This window comes from Stegostoma tigrinum, chromosome 29, assembly GCF_030684315.1.
Source record: "Stegostoma tigrinum isolate sSteTig4 chromosome 29, sSteTig4.hap1, whole genome shotgun sequence".
NCBI lineage: Eukaryota > Metazoa > Chordata > Chondrichthyes > Orectolobiformes > Stegostomatidae > Stegostoma > Stegostoma tigrinum.
Genome location: NC_081382.1, coordinates 42051941 through 42071648, shown reverse-complemented (window position 1 = coordinate 42071648; position 19708 = coordinate 42051941). Strand labels below are relative to the sequence as shown.

The following is a 19708-nucleotide window of genomic DNA, read 5'->3' as shown; positions in this document are numbered from 1 at the left end:
CCCAGTAAGGAGGAGAAAGAGAGATTGAAGTTTACAGAGGGCATCACATTAGGCAACTAAAGCATGGGCACCGTTTAAGGAGCTACAAAAGAGTGGGGGATGCTGAAGAATCCAGAGCCTGAGAACTGCAGGGACCTGAGAGAGTTACGGGTCTGAGAAAGTTGTTGCAATGGTGAATGTTGAGACTGGATGGATTTGAAAATGAGATCAGGATTTTCAAATTGAAGTATTATTGTTTCATGATCCAGTGTAGGTCAGTGGGCATGGGGGTGATAGTTAAACAGGACTTATGAGTTGAGCTGTGGATTGTGCGTTCAAGTTTGAGAGGCTACTTGATGGGATGCTTGGGGATGGCCTGACCATGAAGGTAATCAGTGACCATTTGAAAAGAAAAGCTAAATGCTATAGGTGCTGGAAATGTGGAATAAAAACTCTTGTTGAAAAATAATCCTGGCAGACCAGGTAACGTCTGTGGAGAGACATCTGTGCAGTTGACAATACAGGTTTATGACCTTTTCATCAAAAGTTTCTCTGTTCCAACAATTTTCAGTTTTTATTTTTAATACATTGTGAGTATTCTGTCCTCCACCCAGCACAGCCAGTAACATGAATGCATTGCCTCTTCTTCCTCACCCTCTTTCTTTTCCCCATTCGCTCACCCTTTCTATCTCCGCAACTCCTCCTAACCCTGTCTATCCTGATGTGCTCGAACAATTTATCCTCAGTTCCTCTCTTTTCTTTTCCTTTATTTAAATGATCACCTAAAGTGCACCTTCTCATATGGGGATAATCTGTGTGTTACCTTGAAGAAGGTGTCGTTTTTGATGTCTAAGAAATGGGGGGAAGACTAAGTCGATGAATTTACAACATGTTAGGCATCTTCAATTAGTTTTTATGGGTGATTGATCCTGGGATGCAGTATTTTAAGGCCAACACAAGTCGGGGAAGGGATCAACACTCACTACGCAGTGTTTAGATTTTGAGGAAGGGGATGAAAGTTGGGACAGAAGAACAGTCAGGAGGGAAAAAAAGGAATGAGTTAGATTTATTTGTTTTCTTCAAATATTTGAATTTTAAAGCAAAACAGTGTTTCTTTTTCCAAAACAGGTGCACTGGATCCAAAGTTTAAGCCGCAGTAACAGAATTAATGTTCTGAGTGCGAGCACTGATGGGAAGATTCTGATCTGGCAAATGGATGGGAGAGGCCGGCTGGTACTGCAGGATGGTTTTGCCCTGATTGTTCAGCAGATGCCACGCAATGTCAAACTCCACAAGGTGAACAGGCTTTGTAAAGTGAATCGGGCTTGTCTAATGTAGAATCAGACTTTGTCTGGTAAAGCAGTTTAACGAAATCACGTTGATGAGATGTCGGAAATACTGCAGCTGCATAAACTTAAGCACCCTCCATAATGAAGGTAGAAGGTCTATAGCCTCAGTAAGTGAAAGCTGATTCTGACATAAAGCACGATAAATATTTTGTATATAACTAATGAGAGTTGAGACAGCATAATGTGTGTCGAAATCACGTCTCTCAAATTCAGTTTTTTTGAAGAGATGACTAAAATAAATAATGAAGAAAGGTAGACTTTGTCTATGTGGACTTCAGCAAAAATTTTGCCAGGGTTCTCTCTGGTATGCTGGTTAGTAAGGTTAGATCACATGGGATCCAGCAAGGTAGCTAATTGGATACAAAAGTGGCCAAACGATGGGAGACGGAGGGTGATGATAGAGGGTTGTTGTTTGGACTGGAGGCCTGTGGCCAGTGAGTCCTGCGAGAATTGGTGTTGGGTCCACTGTTCTTCATCGTTTATGTAAATGATTTGGATGAAAATATAGCATACATTGTTGGTAAGTTTGCCGTTTGCCAAAATTGGTGATATAGTGGACAGTGAAGAAGGTTATCTAAGGGTACGACGGGATCTTGATCAACTGGGCCGAGGAGTGGCAGACAAAGTTTAATGCAAGTAAATCGTGCTGTATGACTAAGACTTTATAACTCCTACGAGTCGTCAATTAGAGAGAATGTTTTTGCATATCCAAGAAAACTGATTCCATTATATCTACCACAGTGGGGTATGAAATAACTCTGTTATCTAATCAATACAATGTTCTTGCATATTTATGCTGTTCAAGACAAACTGTTAGTATTTGTTAGTTATTGAGCACATTCAAAATCATGCTTATCAGTTGCATGGTTGCTTTCCTAGGGGAGAGAGAGGGAGTTCAAGAGAGATTGTAGCATTCCTATGATGATGTTTGTCAAGCAAGAAGTCATCCTCTCCGATAAACCGGGTGATCTGATCTAAGTCAGTATGCAGTAATCAAGGATATGCGATTGATGATGAACCAGTCATCTCGGCTCATTAGCGAGCCAAAGAAATGCCAATTTGTCACAGACAGATGTCACCCGTTTAGTTACACATAACCATAAAAGCCAGCACTGGTGGTGAGTTCTTGTGAGGCTGCATGGCTTTTGCTGGTTGAATTCAAACTGTCGTCTTCAACTTTTGCTGCTTTGAAACCAGAGCTATTGGAATCCAAGTGAAGTCAGATGAGGCTGTGTGATTGTATCAGCCCTCTTTTTCCATCTTCCTTGTATCTCCAGCAGGCTACCCATAGATGTGATGTGAGGACTAAGCATTTTATTTGGAATGATAAAGTGGAAGGTAGATATTTGATTTAGGTTTTTTTAACAACTTGAAGGAAAAAAGGAACTAAGAGGTTGCTTAATGGTTAACACAAGTATATGACTTTACCAGAATAACAAGAACTGCAGATGTTAGAGTCAGAGATAACAAAATGTGGACCCAAAATATCAGCTTTCCTGTTCCTGTGATGCTGCCTGGCCTGCTGTGTTCCTGCAGCTCCACACTTTGACTTTACTGGAAGCTGTGTTTTGATACTTTAGGATTCGCACCATTTGCCTTTTTTAAAAAAGGAAAGTAATTATTTGCAACAGGATTTGGATTGATTCTAACAGGAAAGAGACCACTTGGGACTCAGACCTTCAAGCGAATCAGCAAGGGAAATCACTGTCACTCGTCTAAACTAAACTAAACTAAAACACTTCTTGAAAAAAGAAACAATTCAAACCAAGACCTATGTCCTTCTGACTGGCTACAGAACTGAGGATTGCTTAATGGACAACAGCATTTCATCGTCAAAAGTCAAATTTTAAGAAAACAAAAATGTCTGCTATTCCCCTTCTGGATTGAAATTTTATCCACAAACTGCCATTTTTGCCTGTTAGTTTTTCACCAGTGATTATCCAAAAAAATTTTTTGTCTCATCTGTCAATATGTTTGATGTGCGAATGAATGTATATGTATATTGCACATGAAAAGGTTGAATTTTAAGTTTGCATATTAATAATTTATATTTTTTCCGATCCTAGAGAGAACATTGATCATTGTTAGGCATTCTTGTGCTAGAGATTAGATTGGTCATATTTCGCTCTTGTGAAGATTTGTGGAATAGCTGGCTTGATTTCAGTTGCACTGTAAGCAGGATTGTGGCAGTGAAGAATATTTACAGAGCAAATGGGGAAACTGCATCACTTCCAATCCAAAACCGGTCATTCTAACCTCGGTTTGGTATGCAGATTACGTGTACTCATTCAGAAATTGAACCTTGAGGTCATTATCAACTTCTCGTCCAAAGCATAAAAGAAAACAGGCCTCTCACTTAACACCCAGAAACCTAAGGTGTTCCAACCAGCACTGTCAGCACATTTCCTCCTTTCTTCTTATTCCCACAATCTCCCACATTGATTTAAGATCAGTGGTGAGATCCCGGAAAATGTGGATCATTTTCCACAGCTGAAAGCTTCCTCTTAGTGAAGAAAGACACAGATGATAAAATTCATCATTGCCTACAATGTGCCAGCTTAGCCTGTAGCTAACCGAAGAGTTTTTTTTGGGAGCAAATGTCTCAAACTGAGTCAAAGGTCATAGTTTACTGGATATCAGTAATCCTCTCTCTTCTCCTTGCCTCAGACACATGGGCCAGCAAGCTATTAACAAGACAACTAGGATGCTTGCCTTCGTTGCAATAGGGATTGAAGAGTAAAATGATAAAGAAAAATCTTGCTAAAATTGTACAGGATTTTGGTGAAACTGCATATGCAGACTATGATAAAAGCAAAGTACTGCAGATTTTGGAGAGCTGTGTTTGCTTTCTTCAGAATCTTTTCCTAAGAAATACATTGAACTCAACATGAATTCTTGTTTCTTTCTCCGTGGATGCTGCCAGACCTGCTGAGTTATATCACTCACAAAAGGGTATACTTACAGTTGAGGCAGTATAGTGAAGGTTGACTAATTTAGTTCTTAGGATGAGTGGTTTATCATATGATGCGAGACTGAGTAAACTGGACTTTTATTTTCTGGAACTGAGAAGGATGGTAAGTGATCACATTAAGATATAAAAGATTCTGAAGAATCTTGATAGTGTAGATGCTGAAAGATCCCGTTGGTGTTAAAGCAGGCAAATAGAATTAGATTGTGAATTGGTGTGATATCATTGAATGGTGGCTTAGCAGATTCAGAGTGCTTGAATAGACTCCTGTTCCCGCTACATCTTGTATGACTAGAACTTGTCAAATGCACAAGATATAGTTTTCTTTCATGCTTTCTTTGTCATTTTTTAATGTTAAATCATCCACAGGTTAGTGAAGACAGTTTGTTTGGTGTGACGTCTCTCTCTTTCTCTCGTCTGGATAAAACTGTGTTCATTGCTGGTGTGGAAGGCGGCTATGTGTTGAAGTGCTCAACAGAAGTTCTGACTCATGCAGCATTGAGCTCTGGCTCTGTTCCATTGAAGGCCCCAGCTCAGTTCACCTTTTCTCCACACTGTGGTCCAGTCCATGCTGTTGATTGCTCACCATTTCATAGGTCAGTATATGAATAATGACAGGTTAAAAAACTAGGGTAGAAGGAATGCGAAATTCATCAGAGGTGCCCCTCACATGATGAAATGGAATTCTTCACAGTACTCAACTTTTTTATCCAGTGTATAAGCTGATGACCTGTTCTAGAGGTCCACTACTTTCTTAGAATGGCAAAACAGAGAAACAACCGCCATTGCATTCTAACTTTTATCTAGTTTTGTATAACTCGGTTGTGACCCTGGCCCTTCTTAACTTCCTATTAAAATGGTGGTCTACTTGCACTTTTTGCATTTGCTCTCCAGAGTTTTGTTTTGTAGAAATTCTGCAGCCCTTTTTATCAGGATGGGAAAACTCCACTGCAGTGCTGACGCAGTGCCATTCTGTTTTATGTGCTGACATTTGGATTAAACTGTTGCCCTCTCTGTTAGATTCAAAGATTGAATAATATTATTTTGAAGAGGTGGGGACTTCTTCCTAGTATCCTATTCTTCAATCTACATTGCAATTAAGTAATTCAGTTTGTAGAGGTAGAACCTTGATGTGTACAAACTAACTTTTGCTACTTAACTTTTTAATGAACAAAAAAATATGGGTGTAGCCAGGCCAGTGTTTGTTGCCTGTGCTGAATTGCCCTTCAACTAAATAGCTTGCCCAGCTATTTCAAAAGGCAATTGCAAGTAAACCATATTGCTGTAGGTCTGGAGCTGCACAGGCCAGGTCACAGAGTTCATCCCTAAAGGGCATTAGTGAACCTGATGGGTCTAAGGCAATCTGACGATGATGTTAATGTTATTATTGAGTAACTTTCAAACCCATTTTAATTCCCTGAGCTGCCATGATGGGATTTGTCAGCATGTCTCTAGAACATTAGGCTGAGCCTCTGGCTCACGAATAACATCACTGTGATACCACTGGCTCCCTTTTGCCTGACTGGATTAAAAAAATTCAGTGTCGTGGGCATTTATTGCCTATTCCTAATTGGGCAGTTGAGTCTACCACATTGGTGGTCTGGAGTTGTATGCAGGCCAACGTGGGTTTTTTCCAATTACAATAATTTCATTGGACCTTAGATCATTATTTGCGGGTTTTTTTTGAAATTCAGTATAACCGTCATGCTGCAGGTTTGAACCTGGCTCCCCAGAACGTGTCTGTGACTAGTCTAGCAATAATACCACTAGACCATTGCTTTCCCCTTTAATCGGTATTAAAATACTTAATTAGCTGTAAAGCACTGTGGGACATGAGATTGTGAAAGGCACAATAGCAATGCGAGTATTTGGACAGTCCAGTAAGTTTTGATATTTTACACTCTAAGTTGACAATGTAACTCATCTCTTCACAGGAACCTCTTCCTCACTGCTGGCACTGATGGGCACGTACATCTTTATTCCATGCTGCAGGCTGAACCAATTTTATCTCTTCAGTTATGTCAGAGTTACCTCTTCAGTGTTAACTGGTCCTTTGTTCGACCTCTCGTCTTTGCTGCGGCCACGGGAGAAGGTAAGCTGGATCGAACATGAAGTACTGGGTTTTGTTTTGATCGTATTTTAAGGGGCAGAGCTCCAGATTAAGAATTTGCAGTTTAGCAATCTCTGGATTAATGCCAGTATCTCTCAATGGACCAGACCAGTGCATTTTTTTTTTACACCAAAGTCAGTTCACCATTTGCCTCCCGTACTGAGCTCGCTGTGCTTTATTAAATTCTCAGCTTTGTTTTCAAACTCTACTATGCCCTTGTTCCTGTTGACCTTCTGCAGTTCTAATACCACCTAGGATCTCTGGTGTCTTTCATTTCTGCCCTTTTCTACATTTGTGATGTTCACCACTGCATCATTCTTAGGTGTGTCTTCAGCTGCCTTGACTCTAAACTCTATCTAGTGAGAGGGAGGTAGAATTCCAATCATTAAAATGTCACTTATGGAGCAGCTTATAATGATTTATCCTGGGAGCTGCTTCATGTTAAATTAGCTTTGACTCACTGGTGCGGTTTTAATACATACTTTATGCCATGGCTTGCATAAATATAAACAAGCTGAAATAAACATTCATGGAACAATTGTCATAAATCTGGGCCAGTGTCAGTGGAAACAGAGATTCTGCTTTGAAATATGTTTAGTCTTTAATGACTTCAATAAGTGTGAAGCACTGATCTATTATCTGAAATGGATAGTGGGAAAATTGTTGGGAGGAGGGTTTTTTAAACTTCGAGTGACAACTTTCTCCTCTCCTCCTTCTCCCCTCCCCCCCCCCCCACCCCCCTAGGAACTGTGTTGATTTTTGACCTTGGGCACAGCTCTCTCCGTCCAACAGTCTCTATTGAGCAGAATACAGAAAGGAAACCAGTGTACTGTTTGGCATTTAACCCCAAGCGACCTGAGCTACTTGCAGCTGGTAATGCAGAAGGAAGTGTGAAAATCTGGCAGTTGAGTGCTGAACTGACCAAGGAAGGATCAAGGGAAATTTCTCTACTTGAACAGTTTGCCAACGAAGCAGTAGATTGACAGAAAATGGTTTGGCTGGAGAATTTCTAAAGGAGGAGCTAGAGGAATTTTCTGCTTAATCTTCTTGGTGTTTAGTTTTTATAAATATAGGTTGATTCAGGGTATACAAAAAAATGCTTTAAAAGATTGCGAAATAAAAAGTTTAACACCAGAAGGAATGAGAAATACGTTTGTTTAATGCATGACTTGTAAATTGAACTAAAAAAAACCTTCCCTGGTCCATGAAATATCTGGCAGGATTGCAGATACATGCTCACTTTCCTTTTCAGGTGCAGTAAAAGCAAATTGATCAAATAAGCTAAGCAAGCCTCAATAGCAACTAATAACAAACTGAGATTAACCACAAACATGTGCAACATTACATTTGTGGTGTAGCTAACTAGTGATCTTCGAAGGAACACTGTGTACCTTGGGAGTAGCTGCATGGGCAGGGATTCATTTCTCACTTTATAAACATACACGTATTTGCACTGCAGCACCATAGTTTTAGTCTGGAATAGCCTTTCACTTCCCAGATCAGCATTACTGCTGTGACTGCTTTTGCAGTAGCCAGCTGCTGACCTTGAGCACATGTCCAATGAATGCTGCTTTGCACATGCAGCATATGGAATTCAAAGAGCCAACAGCATTTCTGTTAAAGTGAATTCCAATTAGAAGTACAGGAGCAAGACTTCATTCCTGAAAAATTTCAGCTTTAAAAAAATCTGGATAATTAGTTAAAGTAATTTAGTTCCTATTTTGGTGAGCAGGGGATAGATAAATAGAGAATGACAGCAGAATCAAATCACTATGAACAACTGTAAATCATAGGCCAGTTTGAATTAGTGTTTATTGAGCACACTGCATCAACAATTAGAGGAATAAAAATTTTCCAAGCAAAGCACAAAAGCAAGCCATTTTACTGATGTCTGACTATTTATAGTTGCACAAAGATAGACATGCAGAGCTAACATTAGCAGATAATAGGCTGATTTGGTAGCTTCTAGTTCACAAACAATGATCGTGTGAATTCCACATAGTCGAAGGCTGAAGGAATCTCTCTGCCTTTGCCATCTGTGTATGGCTTCATGTGCGAGAGGCAGTAATCAGCTTGCTCCCTTGACAGGTTCTAGAAACAAAACAATTGGAATACATTGGTTATGTACACCAAGTGGTGTTACTGCTAATTTACAAAACACACTGGCTGTGATTTTTCTTTATTCATTCATGAGATGAGGGTATTGCTAGCCAGGCACTGTTTATTACCCATCCGTAATTACCCAGAGGGCAGTTCAGAGTCAACCACATTGCTGTAGGTCTGGAGTCACGAAGGCCAGATGAATTCAGGACAGCAGTTTCCTTCCTTAAAAAGGGGATTAGTGAACTAGTTGGGTTTTTCCAATTCATGGTCATCATTAGACTCTTAATTCCAGATATTTATTGAATTCAAATTCCACCATCTGCCATGGTGGGACTCAAACCCAGGTCCCCTGAACATTATCTGGGGTTTCTGGATTAACAGCACAGCAATAATACCATAAGGCCATGAGCTTCCACGTCATGTAAATGTGACATCAGTTGTTGGACTAAAGTCATCACTATATAGCCTGTGAATTGCAAGATGCAACATTTTATTCCTCAGTAACCCTCCACTCATTTCCTTACTACAACCAATGACCATAAAAATAACCTTTAAACAGTTGCTGCATTACATAGAGCATAGAACATTACAGCACAGGCCCTTCGGCCCTCGACGTTGTGCCGACCGGTCACCCCAATCTCAAGCCCATCTAACCTACACTATTCCATGTACATCCACATGCGTGTCCAATGACGACTTAAGTGTACCTAAAGTTGGCAAATCTACTACCGTTGCAGGCAAAGCGTTCCATTCCCTTACTACTGAGTAAAGAAACTACCTCTGACATCTGTCCTATATCTTTCACCCCTCAATTTAAAGCTATGCCCCCTCGTGCTCGCCGTCACCATCCTAGGAAAAAGGCTCTCCCTATCCAACCTATTTAACCCTCTGATTATTTTAATGTGTCTCAATTAAGTCACCTCTCAACCTTCTTCTCTAATGAAAACAGCCTCAAGTCCCTCAGCTTTCCTTGTAAGAACTTCCCTCCATACCAGGCAACATCCTTGTAAATCTCCTCTGCACCCGTTCCAAAGCTTCCACATCCTTCTTATAATGCAGTGACCAGAACTGTACGCAATACTCCAAGTGCAGCCGCACCAGAGTTTTGTACAGCTTCAACATAACCTCTTGGTTCCAGAACTTGATCCCTCTATTAATAAAAGCTAAAACACTGTACGCCTTCCTAATAGCCCTGTCAACCTGGGTGGCAACTTTCAAGGATCTGTGTACATGGACACCTAGATCTCTCTGCTCATCTACACTACTAAGAATCTTACCATTAGCCCTGTACTCTGCCTTCCGGTTACTCCTACTAAAAGTGCATCATCTCACACTTGTCTGCATTAAACTCCATTCGCCATCTCTCAGCAACCTACCCCATCCTTCGTCACTATCCACAACTCCACAGACCTTAGTGTCGTCTGCAAATTTACTAACCCAACCTTCTACACCCTCATCCAGGTCATTTATAAAAATGAACAACAGCAGTGGACCTAACACCGACTTTTGCGGTACACCACTAGTAACTGGTCTCCAGGATGAACATTTCTCATCAACTACCACCCTCTGTCTTCTTTCAGCAAGCCAATTTCCGATCCAAATTGCTATATCACCCACAATTCCGTTCCTCCGCATTTTGTACAATAGCCTAATGTGGGGAGCCTTATCGAACACCTTGCTGAAATCCATATACACCACATCATCCGGTTTACTCTCATCTACCTGTTTGGTCACCTTCTCAAAGAACTCAATAAAGTTTGTGAGGCACGACCTTCCCTTCCCTGCTGACTATCCCTAGTCAATTTATTCTTTTCTAGATGATTATAAATCCTATCCCTTATAACCTTTTACAACACTCTACCAACAACTGGGGTAAGGCTCACTGGTCTATAATTACCAGGGTTGTCTCTACTCCCCTTCTTGAACAGGGGAACCACATTTGCTATCCTCCAGTCATCTGGCACTATTCCTGTAGACAATGACGAGTTAAAGATCAATGCCAAAGGCTCGGCAATCTCCTCCCTGGCTTCCCAGAGGATCCTAGGATAAATCTCATCCGGCCCAGGGGACTTATCTATCTTCACCCTCTGTAGGATTTCTAATACCTCTTGTGAACGTCAATCCCACCTAATCTAGTAGCCTGTATCTCAGTATTCTCCTTGACAACGTTGTCATTTTCTAGAGTGAATACTGTTGAAAAATATTCCTTTAGTGCTTCCCCTATCTCATCTGACTCCACACACAACTTACCACTACTATCCTTGATTGGGCCTAATCTTACTTTCGTCATTCTTTTATTCCTTAAATACCTATAGAAAGCCTTAGGGTTTACCCTGATCCTATCCGCCAACAACTTCTCATGTCTCCTCCTGGCTCTTCTGAGCTGTCTCTTTAGGTCTTTCCTGGCTACCTGGTAGCCCTCAAGCACCCCAAGCCTTCACATCTCATCCTAACATAAGCCCGCCTTCTTCCTCTTGACCAGAGATTCCATCTCCTTTGTAAACCACAGCTCCTGCGCTCTACAGCTTCCTCCCTGCCTGACAGGTACATGCCTATCTAGAACACAGTAGCTTTTCCTTGAATAAGCTCCACATTTCTAATGTGCCCATCCCCTGCAGTTTCCTTCCCCATCCTATGCTCCCTAAATCTTGCCTAATCTCATCGTAATTGCCTTTCCCCCAGCTATAACTCTTGCCCAGTGGTATACACCTATCCCTTTCCATCACTAAAGTAAACATAACAGAATTGTGATCGCGATCACCAAAGTGCTCACCTACTTCCAAATCTAACACCTGGCCAGGCTCATTACCCAGTACCAAGTCTAATGTGGCTTCGCCCCTTGTTGGCCTATCTACATACTGTGTCAGGAAGCCCTCCTGCACACACTGGACAAAAACTGACCCATGTATCGTACTCGAACTACAGTGTTCCCAGTCAATATTTGGAAAGTTGGAGTCCCCCATGACAACTACCCTGTCTCTCTCACTCCTATCGAGAATCATCTTTGCTATCCTTTCCTCTACATCTCTGGAACTATTCGGAGGCCTATAGAAAACTCCCAACAGGGTGACCTCTCCTTTCCTGTTTCTAACCTCAGCCCATACTACCTCAATTTACAAGTCCCCAAACATCCTTTCTGCAACTGTAATACTGTCCTTGACCAACAATGCCACACCTCCCCCTCTTTTACCATCTTCTCTGTTCTTACTGAAACATCTAAATCCCGGAACAACCATTCCTGTCCCTGCTCTATCCATGTCTCCGAAATGGCCACAACATCGAAGTCCCAGGTACTAACCCATGCTGCAAGTTCACCCACCTTATTCCGGACGCTCCTGGCATTGAAGTAGACACACTTCAAACCAACTTCTTGCTTGCCGGTGCCATCTTGCATCCCTGAAACTTTATTTCGGACCACCCTACTCTCAACCTTTTCTGTACTCGAACTATAATTCAACCCAACCCCCTGCTGAATTAGTTTAACCCACCCGAATAACCTTAGCAAATTTTCCCCCAGGATATTGGCACCCCTCTGGTTCAGGTGAAGACCATCTTGCTTGTAGAGGTCCCACATACCCCAGAAAGAGCCCCAATTATCCAATAATCCAAAACCCTCCCTCCTGCACCATCCCTGTAGCCACGTGTTCAACTCCTCTCTCTCCCTATTCCTCGCCTCACTAGCACGTGGCACAGACAACAAACCAGAGACAATAACTCCGTTCGTCCTAGCTCTCAGCTTCCATCCTAGCTCCCTGAATTTCTGCCTTAAATCCCCATCTCTTCCTACCTATGTCATTGGTGCCAATGTGGACCACGACTTGGGGCTGCTCCCCCTCCCCCTAAGGATCCCAAAAACACGATCAGAGACATCATGCACCCTGGCACCCGGGAGGCAACACACCAACCGTGAGTCTCTCTCGTCCCCACAGAACCTCCCATCTGTCCCCCTAACTATGGAGTCCCCAATGACTAATGCTCTGCTCCTCTTCCCCCTTCCCTTCTGAGCAGCAGGGACAGACTCTGTGCCAGAGACCTGTGCCCCACTGCTTTCCCCTGCTAAGTCCACCCCCTCCCCAACAGTATACTTATTGTTGAGGGGAATGGCCACAGGGGATCCCTGCACTGCCGCCGGTTCCCTTTCTGTCCCCTGACTGTAACCCCTCTGCCTTTTTCCTGTACCCGAGGAGTGAATACCTCCCTGTAACTCCTCTCAATAACCCCCTCTGCCTCCTGAATGATCCGAAGTTCATCCAGCTCCAGCTCCAGTTCCAGTTCCCTAACGCGGTTTTCAAGGAGCTGGAGTTGGGTGCATTTCCCACAGATGTAGTCAGCAGGGACACTAGTGGTGACCCTTACCTCCCACATTCTGCAGGAGGAACATTCAACTGCCCTGACCTCCATTCCCATTATTCTACATTCCCAAGACTTAAAAAATAAAAGAATAAAAAATAAACTTGTTACCTTACCAATCAGGCACACAGAACCTTTTGTTTTGGTTAGAGGAGGAGGATGGGTGGGAGACACTGCCCAGGTAGTGTTTCGGGTAACGCAACCACAAATAAATTACCTCACTCACTCACCAGTCTGGTATCCGCTCCTGCTCAGCGTACCTCCGCCTATTCACGAGGTAAGCTTTTTAAAGATTCAAAAACAGCGACTCACCGGCTTGCCGACAGGGTCCTGCTCCAAGCTCCCACTCGTGCTGCTGCTCAACCAGAAAATCTGATATCTGATTACCTGATAGAGTTCTTCACGTGTGACAAACGGTTTTCCTTCTGAGCTGAGGGCACGGAAAGCACTCTCAATCTCCTCACTAGACTTAACATTTTCTGTTTCTCTGCTGATCATGAAAGCCATGTATTCCTGTAGTGACACATATCCATCTCTGCAATCCAAATGAAGCAAACAGAAAAAGTGAGGTAACATTCTGTTTTATAAAATCAAAAACCATTTGACTTAGCTACTATATTTTCAGCAAGTTAAACTGAGGAGGAACATTCATCACTCTTGATACCCAAAATAGTTAAACATTGTTCAGAGATTTAAGTTCAATAATTAAATGCTTCATATAGTCATCCCAGAGCATATCAAGATGTGCGGCTTGTATACAAGCTTCAAAAGTAAACCTCTTTCCCAAACCCATTAATTACAGGAGAGCCAAGGCAGTGTGTTAACAAGCTATTCCACAGTGAGATGCATCATCGAATTAGATACATTGCAGATAAGCAGATCAGGAGTACAGAAAACCTTAGCCAACTTTCCCTCCCAAAATACAGACTGACATTCTTACTGTTACAGTGACCAGAACCAGAAAACTTGGGCAGATTCAAGCTGATAATGTCTTTATCTGAGCCATCACACACTGTTGTGGACATCTCTTTATACTAGGATTTATTTTAGGGCATGTTCGTCTCACCGGTTGGGGTCAACAGCATCCAGAATAGCCTCAAATTCAGGGTCTGGTTCTCCTTCCTCTACCATCGGTAAGTCATAACCCAATGAGCGCAAGCATGATTTGAATTCCTGATGGTTCAGACGTCCAGACTTGTCTTTGTCAAAGTGTCTTGGGGAAAGGAAAACACAATGTTATTCTACATTGGCAACCTCTTACACAAAAACGTTCATCAAATATGAACTCACTTACTTGAACATCATACTAAATTCTTTCAGGGCTTCTTCAGTTACACCAGTTGTGTTCCTATAAAGTAAACAAATGCATCAACAGGATTTCACAAACAGATAGATTTCCCAAATATACAGCTGATGCGAGTGGAAAATTAGGGTAGTTGGAGTTCAAATGGATGCCTTACTGATCCTCTACCAAAACAATAAATTCTATAGGGGCTGCAGGGTTAGGAGGGCAAGGGTATAAGTTTTGAAGGTTGAAGGGCAGGTTGATAAGAGCCAATAAAAACAAGATTTTAGACTGGTCATAGAATAGAAGGAAGCCTATGATTCTACCCTATAGAAATTGCAAACCAAAAACAAAAAAAGGAACAAAGATGACCAGAGGACGCAGAACATTAATGGGCTGAGCCACTAAGATATCTGATTTTAAATCACTCAAGCCCAAATGATGTATATTCCAGTAGTGCAGTTTCAACTACTGGTGATACCTGGCCTGTATCTGCTGCTCCAAGTTATGTTGCATTCTCATTCCAAGTTGATCCAGTTGGTCCCATTGCTGTGCCAGTCCTACAGTGCTGTGCTCTGTGTATTTGTTGTCTAAGATCAAGGCTTCCTCCATAGCGGCCCCAAGATCTTCAATCTTTTTCAGCTGACTTCTCATTGCCCGAATCTCCTGATGCTTTCTCTGTGATCAAATAGATATTGCAGTCAAATCTTTTAAAAAGTTAGCAAAAATCATTACAATACAATATCAAACATTTTCTCCACTTTCTTTCCTGAATCAATAATTCTAACACAAGAATCAAACTGGTGTTCAGTTTCTCTAAAACGTGTTTCAGCTGCTTGATATTGAAGTGAATGTATCACATGGTTTCCGTGTGTTGGATTTTAATTGAATATGGTTTAAATTGAAACACATTATACTCAAATTTTGAGTAGTCAGTGATCATTTTAGCAGCAAAATAAACTTGTACGATGTAATGAAACTAAGTATAGGAGGAACATATTTCCTGCGAGTGGCATTATCTACTTTAATCCCATTTTCTTTTCCCAATCCCTACATTCCGTATAATCATCATTAAGTACTTATGAAATTAAAATATTTTAAAACAACCCTCTGTGCTTTTTCTGTCTTTCCTCTAGTAATGCTCTGCAATTTTTGTCATGTCAGTAATTCACCAAGTAACCTTTCACTATTTGTACTCAAAAACTTCTCATTTAAAAGAACTTCAGTTAGAATGTAGTCTTTCCAAATTTAAATTCAGGCATTCCCTCCTCGCTAGTAATGGGAATCTTACCTTTCAATGCTTTATATGAATAAGCAAGAATGGTGAATTACCTTGGTTGCCTCAAGCTGTGATTCAAGTGTTCCAGACTCCTCCACCATGCAAGACCTGAATCAGATTGAATACAATTAAAAAATAATCACAAGGAACAATTTGCTGTAGTTAGATCTTTTGGGTAGAGTTTTATTTAAAAAAAAGGTCCTGGTGAAGATTTCATGCTCACAGAAGTGTGAACTGCTAACAGAACCCAAGGGCAGATTACAGTTTGGTTACTCAGTTAAAAATCAGAAATGTCTGATTATTAACAGAATTAAACAAACTGTAGCAACAGGTACAAGTTCCTTGCACCCCTGTGAAATAGATATTTAATAGGCTTTCAACCTATGCAGGTTAAAATTAGATGCAGGTTATCTGAAGTGACAGTGACTAATCAGCTCAATGTCAACATGATCCTCAGTTTAGCATTCAGGACTGTCAGTCATTATAGCTGAGAATTATTAAATCAATTTGGACCCAGAAAGCAACAGTTAAGTTTAACATCCTCCACAATGTTGCAATCTGGGGCATAAATTATCTTCTCTAATAAAAGAGGGAGCTCTGAAAAAAAAGACAAAAATCTCTTGAGCCCCTTGTCACATCTTGATGCAGAGCGTACTGTACATGGACTGAGGTACCACTTTGCTTCTGCTTTCAAGCCTTTCTTTCTTGTTAAAATTCTGAAAGAACTGCAGAGGCTATAAATCAGGAACAAAAACAGAAGTTGCTGGAAAAGCTCAGTAGGTCTGGTGGCACCTATGGTGGTGGGCGGAGGGGAGATCAGAGTTAATATTTCAGGTCCAGTGACCCTTCTTCAGAACTGACAGTAGCTACGAAAATGCTGGTTTATATGTAGAAGATAGGGTTTGGGGTGGGGGCAACAGGAGTACATGATAGTGGGGATAGAGCCCGAGAGACAGCAGAGCAGTTGGACAGATGAAGGAGTGGATAACAATCTGACTGGGGAGGGTGAATAGCTGTTAAATGGGGACCTTTAGTGTGTAATAGCCTGGTGTATGGGGTAGGCATGCAAATTTAGGCCCTATAATTATTGAACTCTATACTGAGCCCAGAGGGCTGCAGAGTCCCCAACCGGAAAAAGGTGTTGTTCTTCCATCTTGTGCTGAACTTCACTGGAACACTACAGCAAGCCTGAGACAGATGTTGACCAGGGAACAGGATGCTGTGTTAAAGGGGAAGGCAACTGGAAGTCAGGGTCTTTTTTGTGGGTAGACCATAAATGTTCTATGAAGCAGTTACCCAGTCTATGTTTTGCTTCCCACGTGCAGAGGAGACCATATCGTGAGCAGCGGATACAATAGACTAGATTGTGGAAGCGCAGGTGAAATGTTGCTTCACCTGGCAAGTATGTTTGGGCCCTTGGATACCAAGGAGGTGGTAAATGGGTAGGGTGTTACACCGTCAGTGGTTGCGGGGTAGGTGCCATGGGACTGAAGAAAGAGCAGATCAGGGTGTCCCACAGGGAATGGTCCCTGCAGAAGGCAGGCAAGGGAGGGGAGGTGTGATGGTAGGGGAGGACAAGGAGAACCATACTGCTGTTGCAGGAGGGAAGAGAAGTGCAGGAGATGGTTGGGACCCAGTTCTCAATGGTGCTGGGGAATCCTTGGTTGAGGAAGAAAGTAAACATTTCAGAGGCTGCCTTGTCAAATTTGGCCTCAATTGAAACAAATGCAGAGATGGAGGAACAGGAGAATGGAATGAGGTCTTTACTGGAAGCAGGGTGCAACAATGTATAGTCCACGTAGCTGTGGGAGTCAGCAGGCTTTTTGTGCCCAGAATCAGAAACAGAGAAATAGATCTGGCAAAAGTGAAGGCAGCGTGGAAACTGGAGGCAAAAAAATCAATGAACTTTTCCAATTCCAGACAAGAGGGGGAAGCAGCACCAATGGTATCAATTGATGCAGTCAGAGAAAGAGTTGTGGGATTAGGACTGGAACAAGGAATGTTTCGCATCCCCCATGAAAGAGACAGGTATAACTGGGGCCCACGCGGGTACCCAGTGCTACTGTTCTGACCTGAAGAAAATGAGAGGAATTAAAAAAGAGAAGCTGTTGAGGGCAAGAACATGCTCAGCCAAACAGCGGGGTGGTGGTGGGTGGGGACACTCAGGTCTTTGCTCCTCCCACGCTATCTTCTTCATATAAACTGACATTTTCCTAGCTACCATCAGTTGAGGAAAGGTCACTAGACCCAAAATGTTAACTGATTTTTTTTTCCTCCCCCCCACAGACGCTGCCTGAATTGCTGAGCTTTTCCAGCAACTTCTGTCTCTGTTCCTCCTTTCTTGTTCTTCAGTTATGAGAACCGTATTGTTTTAAATGTTTCTGTGCACATCAAAAGATCTTCAGCAATAGACAACAGCTTAACGGAACAATTCAGGAACCAACAATTGTAAACATATTTGACAGCTGTTAAATTAGTATTCTTAGGAATATGGCTGCAGGCAAGTAGAGGGAGGATGTAATATTAAGAGTTAATCTTATATTCATTCAATGATCAGATGCAGAATTAATGCTACCAACTTGGGACGAATGGTCTTCTGCATAAAGTTGTGTCACATGTGACAGAACATGTTGATTCCTTTAAAACACTTGAATGGAAACAAAATTCCTCCATTTTATCCAGTTTCTAACCTCAGCCATGTTATAACAATAAGCGAATGGTAGTCAATTACTAGGACACCGTGTAAAGCAACTGCAAATTACTTGGTGTCCAAAGCATAGAAGATGAAGAAAAAAAATCATGTGGGAGAGGCAGAAAAAAAATGCTGATTTTTTTTCTTAAAAAAAGTATGTGAACATTTAAGAATTCTTACTTGTCTGACGTCTGGAGTTAATCTCAAGTCTACAAATTTCGCTTTGTTGGGCTACCAGTTGCAACAGTTGCTTCTGTGTTAAATTTAAATGCAAGCTAGATAAAATATTACATTCTGGCAACAAGACTCACACAAACCTATTCAGCATCAACAGTTCTGTAAAAATAAACACACTGCTTTACAACTCAAAAGCAGTCTCCAATTAAAAAAGGAAACAGAACATAGATTGATTTTAAAATGTTTCAAATGGTGTATATCCCAACTCGTGTAAATTCAGCTGTGTTATTTTAACAGAATCCCTCCGCATTCTAGACAATTACTTTTAAAGTTCATTTATAATGATGAGGTTTATGTTTTAGGACTGCAACATATACATGAGCTGCATTTGTCAAATGTGTTAAAAATAGGGATGACATTTAATTCCATGGTTAAAGTAGCTGTTTCCTACGACAGACAGATTTAGTCAGTGATTTTAATATTTTGTTAAAGTCAATGTCTTAATGATGACACATTTTGTTTTCCAAAAGTTATTTGTCTTTAAAAAGGAGGTTGTGACAGTTCAGTAAAAATTCTTTAATACATTATTAACTAAAGTTAGAACACGAACACTTCCTGTGAAGTTGAAGCTAGGTTACTGACTGCTTTGGGAACTAGTTTAACAAGTAGCTCCTCAGTGATCATGGACACTGTGTTGAAATACAACTTTACAGCAATTACCAGATTCATAAACAACCGATATGGCAACACAACCATCACATCTCTTCACTAAACAAAACCTAAACTATAAACCAGTCATCATTCAGAAGCAACAACTTTAATTGTTTGGTCTAGTGGCTTTCTGGCTATCCAAAAGGCCCTGTCTTTCCAAGAATTCAGTTACGGCAAAGGAATCACTCATAGATCCAAGAATCTGCCCGATTACATTGGATTTACAGGGCTTTTGATCCATCAAAGCACAAGTCTGCTTACACAGGGATTCTAGTTTAGACTGTGAATGTTTTAACATTGAGTATTATCTTTATAAAAAGGTTTATTGAAGTTAATTCAAATCTTTAAAGTAACAGAGCTATCATCTGTACTAAACATCTTGAAGCTCAAAGTGCAAAGAGAAGTATCACCATTCCAGGTTTAGAACACAATGGTACAAATGAAGCTTTGCATCAAAGAGGCACAGAAGGAAATCAAGAGTGCAGAATGCTGATTTAGTTTTGAATCTCCAGCGAGACATGTACAAATCTGCCCTCAGTCTCTAGCAGTGTGAAAACAAACAATATGGGATGAACAAACCTTGAAACAAATTAAGTCTCATGGGGCACATTTCAGGGAAGATAGCTGTTCAAGTGCCACCTGGGTTCTGGAAGCTATAAGCCATTAACAAGAAACATAACTATTATCACCCTTGAATCTGGGTAT

The 19708-nt window shown here is 41.3% G+C and overlaps 2 protein-coding genes across 12 annotated transcripts in view; one reads left to right on the top strand and one right to left on the bottom strand.

Moving 5' to 3' along the window:
- Nucleotides 1-9081, top strand: part of dync2i2 (dynein 2 intermediate chain 2) — a 42171-nt gene extending 33090 nt beyond the window's left edge. Inside the window, exons 4-7 of one of the 2 annotated variants that reach the window (XM_048559278.2) lie at nt 1088-1275; nt 4666-4892; nt 6231-6388; nt 7151-9081. In XM_048559278.2, the coding sequence (XP_048415235.1) occupies nt 1088-1275; nt 4666-4892; nt 6231-6388; nt 7151-7389 (812 nt within the window). In that variant the 3' untranslated portion in view covers nt 7390-9081. The remainder of the gene's footprint in view (nt 1-1087; nt 1276-4665; nt 4893-6230; nt 6389-7150) is intronic. The other variant, XM_048559277.2, reaches the window with a different exon arrangement.
- sptan1 (spectrin alpha, non-erythrocytic 1) overlaps nt 8194-19708 on the bottom strand; it is a 110004-nt gene continuing 98489 nt past the window's right edge. For all 10 annotated transcript variants that reach the window (XM_059638348.1, XM_059638349.1, XM_048559275.2 and 7 more), the window contains 6 exons: nt 15477-15531; nt 14626-14822; nt 14154-14207; nt 13926-14072; nt 13247-13394; nt 8194-8497 (listed from right to left, as the gene is read on the bottom strand). In XM_059638348.1, coding sequence (XP_059494331.1) covers nt 8372-8497; nt 13247-13394; nt 13926-14072; nt 14154-14207; nt 14626-14822; nt 15477-15531 — 727 coding nt within the window. In that variant the 3' untranslated portion in view covers nt 8194-8371. The remainder of the gene's footprint in view (nt 8498-13246; nt 13395-13925; nt 14073-14153; nt 14208-14625; nt 14823-15476; nt 15532-19708) is intronic.